Source organism: Dermacentor andersoni, chromosome 10 (genome assembly GCF_023375885.2).
Source record: "Dermacentor andersoni chromosome 10, qqDerAnde1_hic_scaffold, whole genome shotgun sequence".
Lineage (NCBI taxonomy): Eukaryota > Metazoa > Arthropoda > Arachnida > Ixodida > Ixodidae > Dermacentor > Dermacentor andersoni.
This window is the reverse complement of record NC_092823.1, coordinates 88,042,116-88,058,869: the sequence shown is the minus strand read 5'-3', so window position 1 is coordinate 88,058,869 and position 16,754 is coordinate 88,042,116. Positions and strand designations below refer to the sequence as shown.

Below are 16,754 nucleotides of genomic sequence, written 5' to 3'. Positions count from 1 at the left end.
TTTCACAGACGGGGCATCAATGCTCGCGCGTAAAGGCTCCCGTGGCGCTGCTGGCTAAATCGTGTCGATGCTGTCAATGAGGAACGCGAGTTCTGGGGCGCCCAGCACCCGGTAAATGTTAAACAATGTAGTTTTCATTCAAGAGTGGCGCATAACTGGTGAGGCAAGTTGGTGGAAAAAAGCTTCGTTGAAATGCGGCATATACTTGGTGCCATATACGCAGCGACTAAAGTGGCCTGAATGAGGTTAGGTACAGACAAAGATGCCGCAAACTGAGTCAAGTTCCCAAAGAATTGCCCCATGCCGGCAAAAAAAAAAGAAGTCGGATGAAGTATTATTGTGCGCTGCACATTATTTCTATTTCATACGAGTTGCAGTTCATTTATCTGCAATATAGGGTGCATATACCTGCTGGGGCTCATTATTTCCATTATCTGCCTTCTATTCGGTGTCCACGAAGAGTCCTGTTGATACACCTTCTCTTATTTCAATGATGGAAGGAGTACGTGTAAACATAGAACATCAGAAGCGCAAGGCCATTCTCATCAATTTAGGCGCGCTGGCCCAAAGTGAACTTCATTGTGTTTGTGTGTGCGTATGTTCTTTATTTCCTTGTTTATTCTTCTGTAGTAAAAAGCAGCCGTTTATTGTTTGTTCGTTTTGGTTGCCCTACTTCTTGTTAAATTGATTCTGTTAAGCAACAACGGGGAACTTTCGCGAAGAACGCAGCTGTTATAGAGCGATCTTTAATGAGAAAGGGTGATTCCTATAAAAACATGTTTCGTAGTAGGCATTTAAATAATGCATTATTTTCAGGAAAACAAAGTTGCGTCATAGTGCACAAAACGTAGTGTGTTTAAAAATGTTGTCATCCGTTTTGTTGTGATATATGCTACTTTCCTTTTGTATAACATGCAGTGTATCTTGTAGAATTTGAACATCGTACATGGGACACATTTTATCTCTCTTAGATGGGCCCAGTCTAAATAGGCTTTATTTAGGTAACATGCAAAGCATAATACCACCTTTTACTCTCAGGTATTTGGCCGCGGCTTATGTCCGTGGTTTCTTTTTCTTTCCAGTGTTTGAGAATTATGATTTCATTAAATTTCATTCAGAGAATCTTGACGCACCGTGTTTGTTTCTTTGTTTTTGTGTAAAACAGCCTTAACTATTTGTTTCCGATCGCTCAGTACGAGATCGTCCAGTAACATATCCGCCCGACGTGACCGCAGCACGGCATTCGGGAGGACAATCGCGCCTGATGTCCCCTTACAACATTATATAAATGTAGTTTTTTTTTTCAGTAAACGAATATTTTGGCCGCAAGTGAGAAGGTGGTTAATGTGTTAAAGGCTTCATGGCTTTAAGGCTGGATGATTCGTTTTGCTGGTCCCGCTTGGTACCTTCAAATAGGCTCTGAGGCCAAAAGATTTGCTACAACCAATTGGTCGAGCAATATGACGCTGGGCTAGCTGTCGGTTTGCAGGGATTTCATTTTTTTATACCTTTGCAATACTAGTAATAATGGCGTTTAGCGCCTGTGTATATTGGGAGCTACTGTGAAAACTGAGTGGAGTTGTCGCTGTGACGTTGATGTTGGCACTGACGTTTTCAGTGATTTCGATGCTGCTTTCCACCACCAACCTAATTCTCGGCCCAAGCGCTATTGTAGGTAGGTGAAATGTTGAAGTTTCTCAGTATCGTTGTTATGTAGACCTCCTTTGTGTTAGAAAGCATCACTTCAAATAATTCCGCGAGAACGCACCGCCTCCTTGTCAAGAATAATTTCTAGGAGATGCACAAAATGTAATCATTGCCCACTACCGTACAGCTCGTTCCAACTTCTGAAATACACACACAGATGCCACTGCTTTCAGAGTCTGTGAGGAGTGGAAAACTTTGAGCGATAGCTGTGTGGTTCGCGTGCACGACTCCCGAATGCACGGCGTTTCATTGACAATGGGTAAAAACCGAGTAGTGACAGTTTTGTTTGCCTTCACGTTGTGACAGTGGCGAAGCTAGGCATGGCGAGGCGCTCTGACGAAGAAGAAAATCATTATTGTGTGGCTGCGATTACAATGGTGGTGGTCAGTGTAATAGGAAGGACGGGACGGATGGACAAAGCAAACCAAATTTCGAGAATTTAACGGATCTGTCAGGGAAATGGCGTTGATAGTTGGAAATATTGGCGCATTTTCTTGTGGTACAAAAAGATACCCCCAATAGTCAAAATAAACAGAGTGTAATAGCGAGGCTTGACACAATAGGACGCAGAAACAGCAAAGGCCCCAGGAGCCCTCGACTAGGGGCTCCTACCATACATGCTGAGGACATCTCTCATTGCATGAATGTTGTTTCCTCAACTACACTACAAGATCTCTTTAGCCATATTGTTGCGATGGACTCTTTACTCCACGTATGAGTGTAAATGGGCTATGTGACACGGATATTTGAAACATGCAGCCGACAAAATGCTTTTTGTTGAGTGCCCACTGAATCATTTCGGCAAAGTTGCATCACACAAAGATATGAGTGCTTTTCACGATGGAGCTGTTAGCCTATAGTTGGTCGGCATTGCTAGTATCCGCGTACGTTAGCAAAAACTGTGGGCCGATCCCGGCGGCAGTGCAGGGCCCGAAGTAGTGGCGCCTATACCCTAAATCAGAGGCTTCAAGCACTCAGCGGAGTGAAAAGAACAGCGCATAAATTCTTTGGAATCACGCGTGCAACATGCAGAACAGCGTACGGTTCAATAAGGAACAAGCACAAAGCAAGCATCCGAACCACATAATTGATGATAAGGTGCTCCTGATAACAGTGCGAAGCGTGTAGTGCTCTCCTCATACATTTCGCCGTACAGATTACTGTAGCGTTAGCTGCCGCGGCGACGGCAACTTGCAACGTCGGGAGTCCATGTCCTAGCCTTTCGCATATAAAGGAACCAGCCTAGCAAGCTATTTCAGTGTTTTTGCAACACTTCTATGGGCGGCGGCCTGTTGTCGAAACTACGATTACTCCCATTACTCCCATTACTCCAAATTGCAATTGCTACCATTACTTTAAAGCAATAAAGCATTGCATATCCCCCTCCGCATTTGTACGCGGTCGTTTTCACCAGCTTCGCTGTACCGCCGCTTTCGCAGGGTCAGGATGGCGATTCGAGTTTTATTTGAATTGTATGGCTATCCGTGTATTATTCAAGCGTCCTGAGAGTTGAGCGTGAAGATTTTGACTTGTTATGTCATTTTAAGTGCTTTTCGCTGTAGCACAACTATTACATGGAGGCAGAGAAGAACAAGAAAAGAAAAACATAGCGCTAATTTCCAGCAACGAGAAATGGCTGGAACAGAGCAACACTTATACGTCCCGCACATACATCAGAGACACGTCTTCATCCGCAGTCGTAAAAAAAGAACTCCTATCGATACAGCATCAGAAAACTAACGAAATTGTCACTATAACTAATGCTGGCATAGAAAATTTGTTTTCATTTTCGACTAAGCCAATTACTTGAGTCTCGCATATCCTTGACCTTGCATGTTAATGTGCGTTAATGTCAGCTCTTTCTATAATGCAGGTCAAGTGATATTTCTTATTTCACTGGTACCTTGAAAAGGGCTACAGAGCCTCACTTGTGTTAATGAAAGAAAGAAAACAATCAGACAACATACTGTTCACTTTACTAGAATACTCCCTCAGAATCTTTCGTGCATCGGATAGTTTGCCCATTGAACTCCTTCCAGAAGATAACAGTATTGAATAGATGACGCACGTCCTGCATTTAAAAAAAAGCTTACTCCGTTGCTTCTTTCCGCATCCGTTCTACACTGCAGTATTCTGTGCACGAACTATCTAGATCAGTATCAGCTCAATAATCCCTTTACTGCACATCAAAGGGATTATCGCAAATTTTTCATTTTTCTCAGACTGCATGCTTGCTGACGTGGAGAAAGCAGCTGGTCGTCACTGTGCTTCCCTGAACAGCCCTTCAACAACTGACACTATCGTACTCCTCGGAAACCCTGCCTCATCTAATCTTGCTATCTGGTTTAAAACCACCTGCTAGTGGATGAGGGCAATACATGTTCGCGCATTGCTCCGACACATTTTCGCTATTGCTCTTTTAACCAGCTTCTGACACGCTCAATGGTATGACAGAAGCGGCTTATGCTCGAGGGCGATGCCATCGACACGTGAGCTGGGCCGGTAACACAAATGTAATTTCGATGAATCTCATATTTCCATCTCATGGCGCCTCGAATGTATCTTCACGAGGACTGAAACATTCGCAATAGACAACTACCGGATTCGCTCATTTCTGTCGAAAGCAGTCGGACGTGCACTGAAGCAACAATAAAAAATCCCTAGAATATCTGAAAACTCCCCATACTGACGTTCCTTTGAGACGTTCAGCCAGGTCCATATCCAATTTAGCAAAGTAAATGCTATTGAATACACAAGATAAGCAGGGCCCAATACATGGCCCTTCGCTTCTGCTTATGCGAACATTATTCCACTGAATAAATGTTGAAGTCGGGTAGTATCTTAGTCATGCTGAAATGTTTACGACTGAACCGCAATCTGCATAGCAAAACCGCCGCGCGCCGAATTCGTCAGTACTTTCCACGACGCAAGTTAGTAAGTGAGACTCCGGGGTCAAGTGATAAAGGTGCGTTACATGATCGGAGAAAGGCTTTGAGTAACTTGTCATATTGTACTTGGACAATTTATAAAAGGTGGTGAGCACTTTCAGCAAAGAATGGATTAGTTATGGTAAAGGCATAAATTTCCTAAGCCAGTAAATTGTCCCTGACTTCTGTCATGCACTTTCCTGTCAAACAACTCCCTTTATGGTACGCCACACTTGTGCATTTCTGCGCTTAAAAATACTCCTTCAGTCATGTCATTACTCTTCACAATGTCTTTTAAAACCTCATAGACATTCCTATTGTAGCGCTATAAAACTGCTCTTGCTTTGTGTTTGTTTAGAGAGACATATTCATGTTGTTAAAAAACGGCTTGCGCGTCTTTACTGATGTTTGCTAGATAGAATTTGTTAGGAAAGTTAGTGAAACAAGCCTCCTTATCGGTTGACACAACACATTGGTTGATCGTTTATATATGAAACTATGCGCTCTATTGGTATTTTCAAGGTTGTTACTTAGAAAACGTTAATGAACTCGACCAATTGTAGTTCTTCTCTGTCACCCTCACCTACCTTTCACGCAGCCAATTCTGTTAACTCATTTTAGGACGGTGCATACACTGAAGGACTTCACCATAGCACGGCATTGCCCATGCGCAGAAAACTTAGTCCCCACTTTTTTTAACTTCTTCCTTTTTTGCACCTCTCTTATTTTCTCTTTCTCTCCGCAATTCCCTTCCCCACGCAGAGCAGCTTGTCAGCGATGTCTGTACGCCGGCTAAAATATCTGCCTTTCATTAGAGGCTTCTGTTTCTTATTTGAGAATTGCTGTTGCCAAGGCTGATATTTTCGAGCATAAAACTACATTTTAAGTGTTTCAGGCAGACATAAATTTCAAACTGAAGAGATGAGCAGAGAAATATTTCACTTATGCTGCTTGCTTACGACTTGTGTGCTTCTTTCATTTCCTGCAGGTGAGGCATGAGATATGAGCGATGACTGTGGTTTACTCAGGAGGTGAAGCCGTCGATGATTAAAAGGCATCACAGTTTACATAGTTTGAAGTTTCTCTCCAGGTTCCACTCGCTTTAATATACTTGAGCGGCAGAACATTCTTTGGCGAAATATGGAACATGTGCCCGTGGGCCTCACGTCTATGGCCGTCCTTATCATTTTTGCAGTGTATATGGTAGACCCTGGTACTCCATGCAATACTCAACTTCCCCGTAAGTAGACGTTTTATACCTCTAATATTAGCAGAAAATTGCAACGTAGAGTGATCAACGTTTTCCTGGTTCTGCTTACCACCAATGCGCTGTTTGGTATTTGGAGATATGGTATTCAAATAATCTACATTGGCAAGGTAATGGAGGTAGCGCGTTAAAAGTGTAGATTTCGACGGCAACACGTGATGATGCTAATCAGGCAAACAAACTCTTTCACCCCGTTGCGTTTCAGATTTCAATCCGATAGAAACCTAATAAGAAGCCCACTCTTATTTGTGCATAAAAGGCCTGTGAACTTTTGCATATTCTACGGTGCCCTTAAGATATCAGCGTTAGAAACTACGGCGCCACTAAACCACTCATTTTTCGGGTAAAACATTCTTTATTTCGCGTAATACGTACAAATATACACTAGCCGAAAATTCCGCGTGGAATATGTAATTCTTTATGGTAAGACCTGCCAAATTATTCAACTGCTCTTTTTTCGTGCAATACACATTTCTGTACTCTGAATGCTTTGTCGTAGCAAAAATCAATGAAGCTTCTTATGCTTTAGCTGTACTTAAACGTTATGCTCACATTTAAAGTTCAAACGTTTTTTTGCGGTTCGTCATAAGTGAATATTGTTCATTCTTCCTCCTGCGTATTTTTTCTTTAAGGTGTTTAGGTATATTCTTAAGCAGTATTCAAATTGTATATCTTACTAGCATTGCTATAAGTGATCTATAAGTGTCCGGAATGCGACTTGCACAATTATTTACCACTGTTGTGAAAACATGAACTAGAAATAACGAAAGCGAAGAAGAGTCTTCATTTTAAGCTTACTCCGGCCCTGTCGTGGTGAGAACGATGTCAGAAAATGATTTCTGCCAAACATCAATCACCAAATTTGCAATAGACGCACAGGAAAGTGCACATTATGGCGGCTGCTAAATTTTCTGTTCGAACCTTTAATTTTTTTCGGGTCAGCTAAAGATCTATTTCGCTTTTAGTGGCAGATTTCTGTGACACCTTGAGTGGCGGTAATGGATATAGATGAAAGTGATCCGGAAGGGTTCTTGGATGGCTGCGCTAAGCTAGGTGAGGAGAGCGAGGTACTGAGTTCACGATAGAGTGGGAGGAACAAGAAGCACAGACGCCGACAGCGAGCACGCGACGGCGTTCTTTGGGGGAAGATTTTGTAAAAAAAAAAGAAGTAGCGCCAGCTAAATATTAGCACAGTTACATTGTTCATCTTTTTCTGTTGACCGTTTTCCACCGGCTAGCAGTTGTTACTGAGTTACCGCTCCATGCATGACGTGCATTTTGTATCTAAACTTTCTCGAATGTTGTCGCAGATTCCGTAGCGAAAGAAGAGTGTATAATAAAATTACGTGTGCGACGCAAACCGTGCTGTAAACTCTGTAACATACGCAACTAGCACAAATTACGCTAGAAAGTATGATGAGCATGTATGTAATGAGCGACGCCAGTTAAAGCGTACATCAGATTTCCATTACCAGCGTCCGTGGTGGACGCTATCATCTTGCTCTGGCTGTCACTTGTATATCTTGGGACAAAATCGCCCAATAAAGGGCTAAATTCACCACTCACACTTTTCGTACTGCGTGGTTCTTCACCGACACTAAAATGAGGCAATATTTTGTAATAGGCACACACGGCATTAGACTGTATCTCGAGTTTGTTTTCACCAGAAAGCATCAGCGGCTCATTCAGGCGACTACTTTGTTTTCCGCAAAAGCTTCCCAGGTGATGACAGATAAGAAGTCAACGGAGGTAAACATCACGGTCGTGCGAACAAGTAAAATGGGCTGTGTCCGTAAGCCTTAAGCTTCTTTAGTGCGCCTGTGAACGCCTATCCTATCCGATCTCAAAATATCTTAGCTGCGAAGTTGTTTATTATAACAAACGCCGTTGTATTTTCTTTTTACACTCTAAACTGCAGCTGACGGGCCTCGTCTTATGCGTGCAAAAGCACTTTTCGGTGAAGCTATGCGAATGTGCAAGAAGGAACTTGTCGCGTACGCAAGAACCATTCCATCTGAGAAAATACGTAAGGTGAGTCAGCTGTGACCTTATTCTGGGAAAAGAATTTATACCGTGATTTTAATAATTGGTATCATAAACGGAAACCACTGCTACTGATTTGTAGTGCTTACGCGTCACAGGCAGGATAAGGGGTCCAAATAACACTGCGGACGGTTATTTTACGGACAGACACGCCCTTTATCCTGGTGTTTAAGAGACCCAACGAGATAACCGCAGACCTAAATTGGCCCCTTTAGACAGTTTTTCTCCTCCCTAAATGGCAGCACGAGAACTCTCAACACGGGAAACCTAGCGAAACTAGCACATCAGTCCCGCCGGAGTATTCACCGCAGGTTGGTCGCAGTGACTGACGAGGTTAATGGGCCTGGTGCAGCATGCAAAGCAGGGAGTAATACTATCGTCTTCTCCTACAAACACATTTAGAATACCACAAATTACGCACTATGACTCCTACATTTCAAGACACAGTGGGTGAGGTAAAAAAAGAAAAGAAAACTGAACTGATCATTGCAGTGAAACTACGTCACAGTATCCTTTAATGGTGGTATACCACTTTGCAGAAGTGTTCAATCATGGCAGTTATACAGCAGCAAATCTTTTTCCGCTGTAAAGCACTTTCCCATTCAATATGAGTTACTACGTGCGAGACGTGGTCGCATCGCTCTGCTGGTGACGTAACGTGCAATGTGGCCCAGCAGTCTGTCGAGGTTTATTTAGAGAACACGAACTATATTATTTCAAAAATTTTCCTTTTACTACAATGGAAGCAGTCGCCATCGTAACGCAAAAGCACCTTTCCATGGTGCCCTGAAACTGCAGATATTTTTTTCAATCGTCTCCATCAGAAAGTTTGCTGTTATTAACCAACTTTATAGACCTATTGCTGTTCCCTTCATTTACATGTAACGTTTATCACATAATGGGTAGGTGTGGCGGAGACAGCGTTGAAGCCGCTAGCATATCGAATCACTGGTGATAATTGTTGATATTAAGTGATATTACAGTGCCTGGGCTGTAGCCACCACCATCAGTAGGTGGACACGCTAGCAGTTAAATGGGGATATTAAGTCGAATCAAGCAATACGTATCTCGTAACTTGTGATTACAGCGATGCTTTAAATGTAAGGGCTATGTGGCTACTACTTGTATGTGAGTGGAACTCCTTCTAAGAACTATTGACAGCGCGAAAGGACTCAGTAATTATTAATTAAGGGAAAATGAGACATCCCCCCCATCGTAGCAATTCCTACAAAGGAAACCCATACGAGTTCCTCGAAAGAAAATCCTCGCACTTGAAGAAAAATTTGTCCTTGTCCGGGATTCGAACCCGGGACCACCCGCCTTCCTGCGGCAGCCGCTCTGCTATCTGAGCTAACCAGGCGGCTAGGAGATGGCAGGGCGAAGTTGAATTTATCAACAACTCGAAGCAAAGGCAAGAACTTGACGTAATAGTTCTGTGGAAACCCGCAGGGTGGCGAGAACTAATTAATTAAGAGAAAATGATACATCCTCCCAATCGTAGCAATCGCTACGAAAAACCCATACGAGTTCCTCGAAAGAAAAGGCACACGAAGTAGCGACTCAAGCCAAGTAGTCGCAGGCTGTCCAAATAGTAATTGTTCTAACTGTCGTCTACAGCCTAACTCTCCAACTACCTTCACAGCGTGGATTTGGGACTATTTCTAATAAAAATGTGACGCATGTACACGATTAGTCTTGCATTGTTGACACTACAGTCAATGTCGTACAGAGAAATGTTTTTATAGGGAGCATGCATTTGACCAGAGTGGGGAGGTTGATGTGTGGTAGAAGAGGGGCTTAGCTGGCCACCTAATGATGTAGCACTTCTGGAAGCGCCGGCAGGTGCCAGGTGTGCCTCCCCTGGTCCCGCCAGGTTACGTTGTTTTAATTTATAAAACGGCACCTTCGTTTCTCACGCTTGCTTGTTGTCGACGTGCCACTCTCCACACAGATGAGGAGAAACAATTATCAATTAGGGAACATTACAGCGAAGCTGTTAGGAGGAGTTGCAAAGCCGCTTTCGTGCAACTGTGAAACCGGCGTGCAGTGCCACGCTCTGTATCAAATGATAACAAAACGACAGCCACAGTCTGAAGTTTTCCCTATGAGAAAAAAATCATCATTCCTTTTAAAATAAAATGCGCCATCCGTGTTTTCCGTTCAAATATACAGCAAATTAGATGCCCAGTTTTGTTTAGTCAGTAATCCGCAATTATTGCGTCTCCCGTCGCGTCTTATTGGCTCCATGTGAGAAGCAGGCTAGTAGATTGTACGGCGGCAGCCGTGAAAGCAGACCGCGCTCTGCTGCAAACTACCCTGCATGCGAGAGCGTGACTTGGAACACCAAGCAAACAGATTCCTAGCACTTCAGAACAGTCTGAAAACTCAATCCTACTGTATCTTTGTCTGGTTGTTCACACGCTCAGATTCGATGCGATGTACACTTTTTTTTAGGTTCTCCTTATTGCTGAATCTTAAGAGATAGCACCATTTTGATTGTAATTTAACACCATATAGAGTCGATGTAAAACTAAAGGCAAGGCTTCAAGAAGTGGTGTTTCAGTACAGGAAAGGTGCACACATAAAATACCATAAATGCGGCCTATCGTCTTACGATTTATTTGCTGTAAAATTGGCTTCCATTGTTCAAACCTTTATGCAATGATATATTAAACTGTTTTACTCCTGTTTGGTTGAGTTGTGTTTTACCGCCCATTGGAATTATCTTTCAAGATAATTCTCAGAAATTGTTTGGAACCTAAGGATATTTTCAACTGGGACTTTATTGCTTCTAGGTTTTGGCCGCCGCTTGCTCGGCGTACAACAATTGCAAAACTCTCGCCGACGAGCATAATCTGGAACCGGTAAGACCTTTGTGCAGCTTTGTTACATGCATGGTATGGTTGGATGCACTTTGTGTGTGCCCTCTCAGACGAAGTTGTCTTGCAGTTTTCACCATTTACACTTGGAAATACAGTAGAACCCCTTTGTTACTTTTCTTAGAGGACGACAAAGAAACAGTGGATGATTCGGCAAAGCCCGATAACGCTTACGGGATTACTACAGATGAGAAAAAAAGCTAATCTCGCATAAAACTTGATTGGAAACGGAGTACAAGGTAATTTAACTACTGCAAACTCCATGACTAAATGTCGGTATCCCACCATGGTAGTTAAATTGCACGTTACACAGTATTTTTGGGAGCGGACGTAGCCGGTGAATCACATTTGCAGTAGTGTCTTTTTGTAGAGGTCGCAGCTGTGATTTCTATCTACCATTTGAAACGGTCGCAATGTAATACAAGTTTATTTAGTAATATTCCCAGCCGTCTTTAAGTTTCCGCCCAGCCATGTATATCGAAGTAAGCACGCAAGGTATCGTAGGTCATGATGGCGTCTACGAAACTGGGTGTGGGTGACCGTTTGTGCCATGTTCAACATTCTGTTCGCTTTCCATGTCGTGAGCCATGCTGAGACTTAAAGACGGCGACGTCCGCCGCGCGCTGTGAATTGACCATTTCGAGCGGTAACGTGTAGCCGTCCACATAGACGCCACCGATAATGCCGTGTCGGTGATGAACGATTGGACGTAACCACCGGTAACAGAAACGTACCAAATAAATGTAGCACACTAAAACATTAAATAGCGATACCGTTTCAGGAACCTAAGAGCGGGGAAAACGTACGAAACACGCATGCATCAGCGCGGTTTTACTTATCAAGGAATTAGTCACAATGCGGCGTTTCAGCAGGCGCAACAAAACCAGCAATTTTAGTGGAAACACCCTGCAGTGTCGCACATATAAGGGAGGCTTTGTAAGGTCACGGAGTAAACACAGAACAATGGCTCCGAAAGTAAACATTTGAAGAGAAGCGCAAAAAAATTGTTCCCCTGGATGTTCGGTTTCTCCTGGCCTTCCGGAAATAGAGATATAGTTTCGGCCCTCGTGAGACAAGCGTTCTTAAACCGACAACGTCCTTTATGATTCTCCAGCGCTTCGAATAGAAACCACTTGGTTGAAATTATCTCTCCGTTTAGTTTTGGTTCACGCAGGTTGGTTTTAGTGTGGCAGGGCGGAGATACCACGTTTATTGGGTGAACGTTAGGTTATGTCGAAAAAATATGTATAATAAAATAAAATAATATTTAGAATTATAGCATTGGGGTAGTTGGTTGGTAATAAAAACTAATTATGGAACTAAGTGAAAAACAAATATTTCTATTTGCTAAAAGCCACGACAAACAACATCACATTGGTTTGGTCTACGAGGTACTTGCATGTTTGCAAAATTTTGTGCAAGTTACGAGGCACACATAGTATAATGAGTCATAGCTGTTAAAATGATCAAATAGTGCTATGATAGGCACTTGTGGCACTCTACTGGAATGAGGTAGACGACATGTTTCTACAGTCATTCACTATTTCTTGCCTTCATGTCAGATAACTGTCGTTACCATTGAAAGTTGGGTGTGTTTGTGGCATTGGAAGCGCTACTGCGAAGACGTCGAACATGTATTCCATGACGGGTTCGGTATGAATGCCTTCTACAAGATGCGTACACAAGAGTATGTGCCGCCAGTGATTACGTGCTAATGTTATACCACTTAAGGTAAAGGCCTATTACGTAGCTTCCCACGCGGATAATTCGCATAAACAGCTCTGAGCCAGCCCATCATTAGTAACATATCCGAAGGAGCCTCACAACCCCCTTGGGCAGCGCTTTTTTCTAAGACGTGAAGGCAGGAAACATACTTGTGAAAGCATCTCATGACGATTAATGCAAATAAGATAACCGTTTCTTTCATCCCTTAGCATGGTATTGGAGAATCCGTGGGTACGCATGCTGAATGGTAATCAATTTTTATCTCAGTAGCACCCTCATGTTATGCCAGCAGCACACCGGACCGTTTCAAAATCCACTGAGTCGCCGGCAATTCAAACTGCCAAACTATGTTTGTCTATGTTTATTGGAAGGAGTTGGGTTGCTGCATCACGCCAGTTTTTACCGGACTTCAACTGTTGCACTTGTTTCGCGTTATGAACGAGTGGCTTGATGTGAAACGCCTCCATGTACGACCGACTGATGGTCGCCCGTACCAAAGCCAAATAAAACACAAGACAGAAACGAATCGATAATGCGAAGCCGTAACGGCACAGGTAAAATTATTTGTAACTATTTGCCGATAGTTATTGCTCACTGTTGCAAGCTATGTTTTCGTGGCAGATACTTCTTTTTCGTGTTTGTTTAAAAGCACTGCTACGAGAGAATGCGTGACCACCAGTGGAAGGCCTTCGAGATTTCCAGAGAGTTGTACGAAAATATGTCGAGTCGATTGGCTTTTGACTCGATGCCCGTCGAATCTGGTGTGCAGCAGCATGCAATTGGCAGTTCAGTCGAAAGACTGTCAATTCGAGGACCCTCGAAGTGCCCGTGTGACAGTTGTATTCTTCTCTATATGCTGACTCATGCTCACCGTTTTATGTTTGCTCACATTGCTCCCTACAACGACGTTTGTTTACACGGCCTCTTTTTTACTGCCAACTGCGAATAGCAGACTCGTGCTTATGAATTTTTTTCAGTACAACAATGGACCCCACTTTTTATTTATTTATTTATTTAAATATTTATTTATATATTCAATATACCCCCAAAGGCCCTCATTACGAGGGTATTACATGGGGGGCGGGGGGGGGGGGGGCGATCACAGGCACTGGTAATAGTTTGTACATACTAAAAACAAGAGAATGTAACAGAAGTAATAATACAGTGAAACATAGGTAATATACAAGTTTATTAGGTCCCAAATATTACAGAGAGAACATTAGTACATATTAGGAGAACATAAGTCAACTGCAATGAAAAACACCAACAAACATTGAAAACGCGGTAACAAGTGGCAAGAAATAATAATAAGATTAGTCGATAAGTCGTAAGCGAATTAAATGTTGAAACTTAGTCAAGTCTGGTTCCATGGCAATGATTGATGGTAGGGCGTTCCATTCAGTTATTATGCGTGGTAAGAATGATTATGCAGAATGGGATGACTGGCAGTTAATGCGTTTGACTTTGTATGGATGGTCACGGCGTCGAAAAATAACAGGCGGTGAGTCAAAGAAATCAGCGTGAAGTGATGGATGGTGATAAAGCTTATGGAAGAGTGTTAGGCGTGAAATTTTACGGCGAAGTGCTAAGTTGTCCAACTCGGCTTTATTTTTTAACGAGGTGACGCTGGTGTAACGTGAATATTCTGAAAAAAATCGCGCAGCACGGTTCTGTAAGGCTTCGATGTTACTGATGATATAAGTTTGTTCGGGATCGCAGATGGCAGACGCGTATTCTTGTTTAGGACGGATTAATGCTGTGTATGCTAGTCTTCTAACATGCATTGGGGCTTCTTTTAAGTTATGTTTAATAAGCCCGAGAGTACAGTTTGAAGAGGCAAGGGTAAGATTAATATGAGTATTCCATGATAAGTTAGACTGAAGATTTATGCCAAGGTACTTGTAAGTAGTTGCGAGTTCCACAGCGTTGTTATCAAGGTAGTAGGTGGTTGGAATTCGTGGCCTATTGGTGAAAGACATGAGTTTAGTTTTGGAAATATTTAATGGCATTAACCAATTAGAACTCCATGCACTTATGGCGTCCAGGTCAGTTTGTAGTAAGTGGCTATCAGTGTTACTGATACACATCGATAAACTACACAATCGTCTGCAAATAGTCTGATTTTGGATGACACGCAACTGGGTAAATCATTAACATGAATTAGAAAGAGTAAAGGTCCAAGTACTCTGCCTTATGGAACGCCAGACGTAACATCAGCATAACATGAGTTGAAATTGTTAACTGATGTAAACTGTATTCTAGATGAGAGAAAATATGTGATCCATGCAATTATAGTAGGGTGAATATTGAGCTGTGAAAGTTTGTTGTTATGGTGTTCCTCACCATAATGTTTTAGAAAAATCTAAAAATATTGCGTCAACCTGGAACCCTGCCTCTATTAGTGCATGTATGTCCTTACTAAATCCGGCAAGTTGGGTGTCCCTTGAGTGGCCCTCGCGAAAACCGTGCTGATGCTTAAAAATAATGTTATGGTCTTCAAGGTAGTTGATGACTTAACTGTGTATGACATGTTCGAGTACTTTACAAATAGTGCTGGTTAAGGAGATGGGACGATAATTAAGGGGAGAAGCACGATCACTTGATTTGAAAATGGGTATTATTTTGGCAATGCGCCAGTCATTAGGAATAGCACCAGTTGATAGTGACTGGGAAAATAGTGCTGTTAACATAGAAGAAATACTATGCGATGTATTCTTTAAAATTTTATTATTGAAACCTACATGGTCGGCACTAGATGACATTTTAAGATTGGTTAGTAGAGATAAAACACCAGCCTCACTGATGACTACCTCATGCATTCTGATTCCCACTAATGTCTTTAAAGTTGACAATGAGGTAACATTTTCATGAGCGAAAATTGTTACAAACGTATCATTAAGAAGTTGAGCGCAATCTGAATCGGGGATAGGGACACCATAAGCATCAGTAAGAATGATGTCAGTGCGAATTCCAGGGTTCACTACATGCCAAAAGCGATGAGTATTATTTTTAGCATGGATGGTAAATCATGAGAAAAAAAGTTATGGCGAGTAGACTTTAGCAATGCTTTGTAAGCCTTTTCAAACGCTTTATGTTTATCATGGGCACTCACTAGACCAGTCAGCTTTGCCTGCCTGTAAAGTCTCTTCTTTTTGTTATAAAGGAGAACTGCTTTCGCAGGAAATGGATAACATAGGAATGTAAATGTCAATGAGTTAACTGAGGGTGCCTTTAAAGAGGACCCAGTTCTGTTTAACGGAACGTAACTGAAAATCATGCAGAAATTGACCTGAAAATTTTGTTAATTCATCGTTAATTGCGTCAAAATTGGCTTTACCGTAACACCTTATTTTCTTTTTGGTAATTATTCTATTGCTCACGCAAAAGTTAATGCATCCAGTTTTAACTTCATAGTCAGCGATGCCTGCTTCATGAGTTATGTCGGAAAATATATTAGGATTATAGGTAAAACTAAGTCTAGTATATTGGCAGAAGTTTCCGTGGATTGTGTTGGTTGACTAATAAGTTGGGTTAATGAAAAGTCAAGACAAGTGCTGAGAAAGATATGTGCGGCCGCATCCGTGGCCAATACGAAGAGCGTCGACCAATCGATATGTGGGAAATTGAAATCGCCATATATGATAATTGCCGACCTCGGAGAAAGCGCGCACACCTCGCTCAGCACTCCATGATACTCATCGGAAAACGCGCCAGACATGTCGGCTGGACGGTAAAAAGCGCCAATGATAACAGCAAATGCAGCACCCTTCAAGGAAATCCAAATACATTGAAGAAAAGAATCGATAATGATGGGTGCGGCAATGAATTGTTCCTTTATCGCGATAAGCACACCGCCCCCTCTACGCTGTTGCCTATCACATCGAAAAAACTTGAAAGTGGATTCACTCGTAAAGATGCTGTTATCGTGTATGGTGTTGTTAAGCCAGGTGTCGGTAAGTAACACTAAAGAAGCCTGGAATGAATCGATTAGCGATGAGAGTGCAATACCATTAGCGACAACACTTCTAGCGTTGGTGCATAAAAAGAGAATGTTGTTATGAGTGCTACAGTGCAATTTTACTGGTGAGCTAGTAGATGAACCTGAGCTTAATGAAACAATGGAGGAGGAACATCATTCATCCCTGCGCCGGGAAACAAGAACAGCCTGGCCTTCATTGGTGTTCCACTCGTAAACGTCATTGTTCA

At 42.4% G+C, this 16,754-nt stretch overlaps 1 protein-coding gene across 1 annotated transcript in view; it reads left to right on the top strand.

The window, feature by feature from the left end:
* Positions 1-7,825: 7,825 nt before the first annotated feature.
* Positions 7,826-16,754, top strand: part of LOC126544273 (uncharacterized) — a 30,290-nt gene continuing 21,361 nt past the window's right edge. The window contains exons 1-2 of the mRNA XM_050191531.2: positions 7,826-7,932; positions 10,740-10,808. Coding sequence (XP_050047488.2) covers positions 7,837-7,932; positions 10,740-10,808 — 165 coding nt within the window. The 5' untranslated portion in view covers positions 7,826-7,836. The remainder of the gene's footprint in view (positions 7,933-10,739; positions 10,809-16,754) is intronic.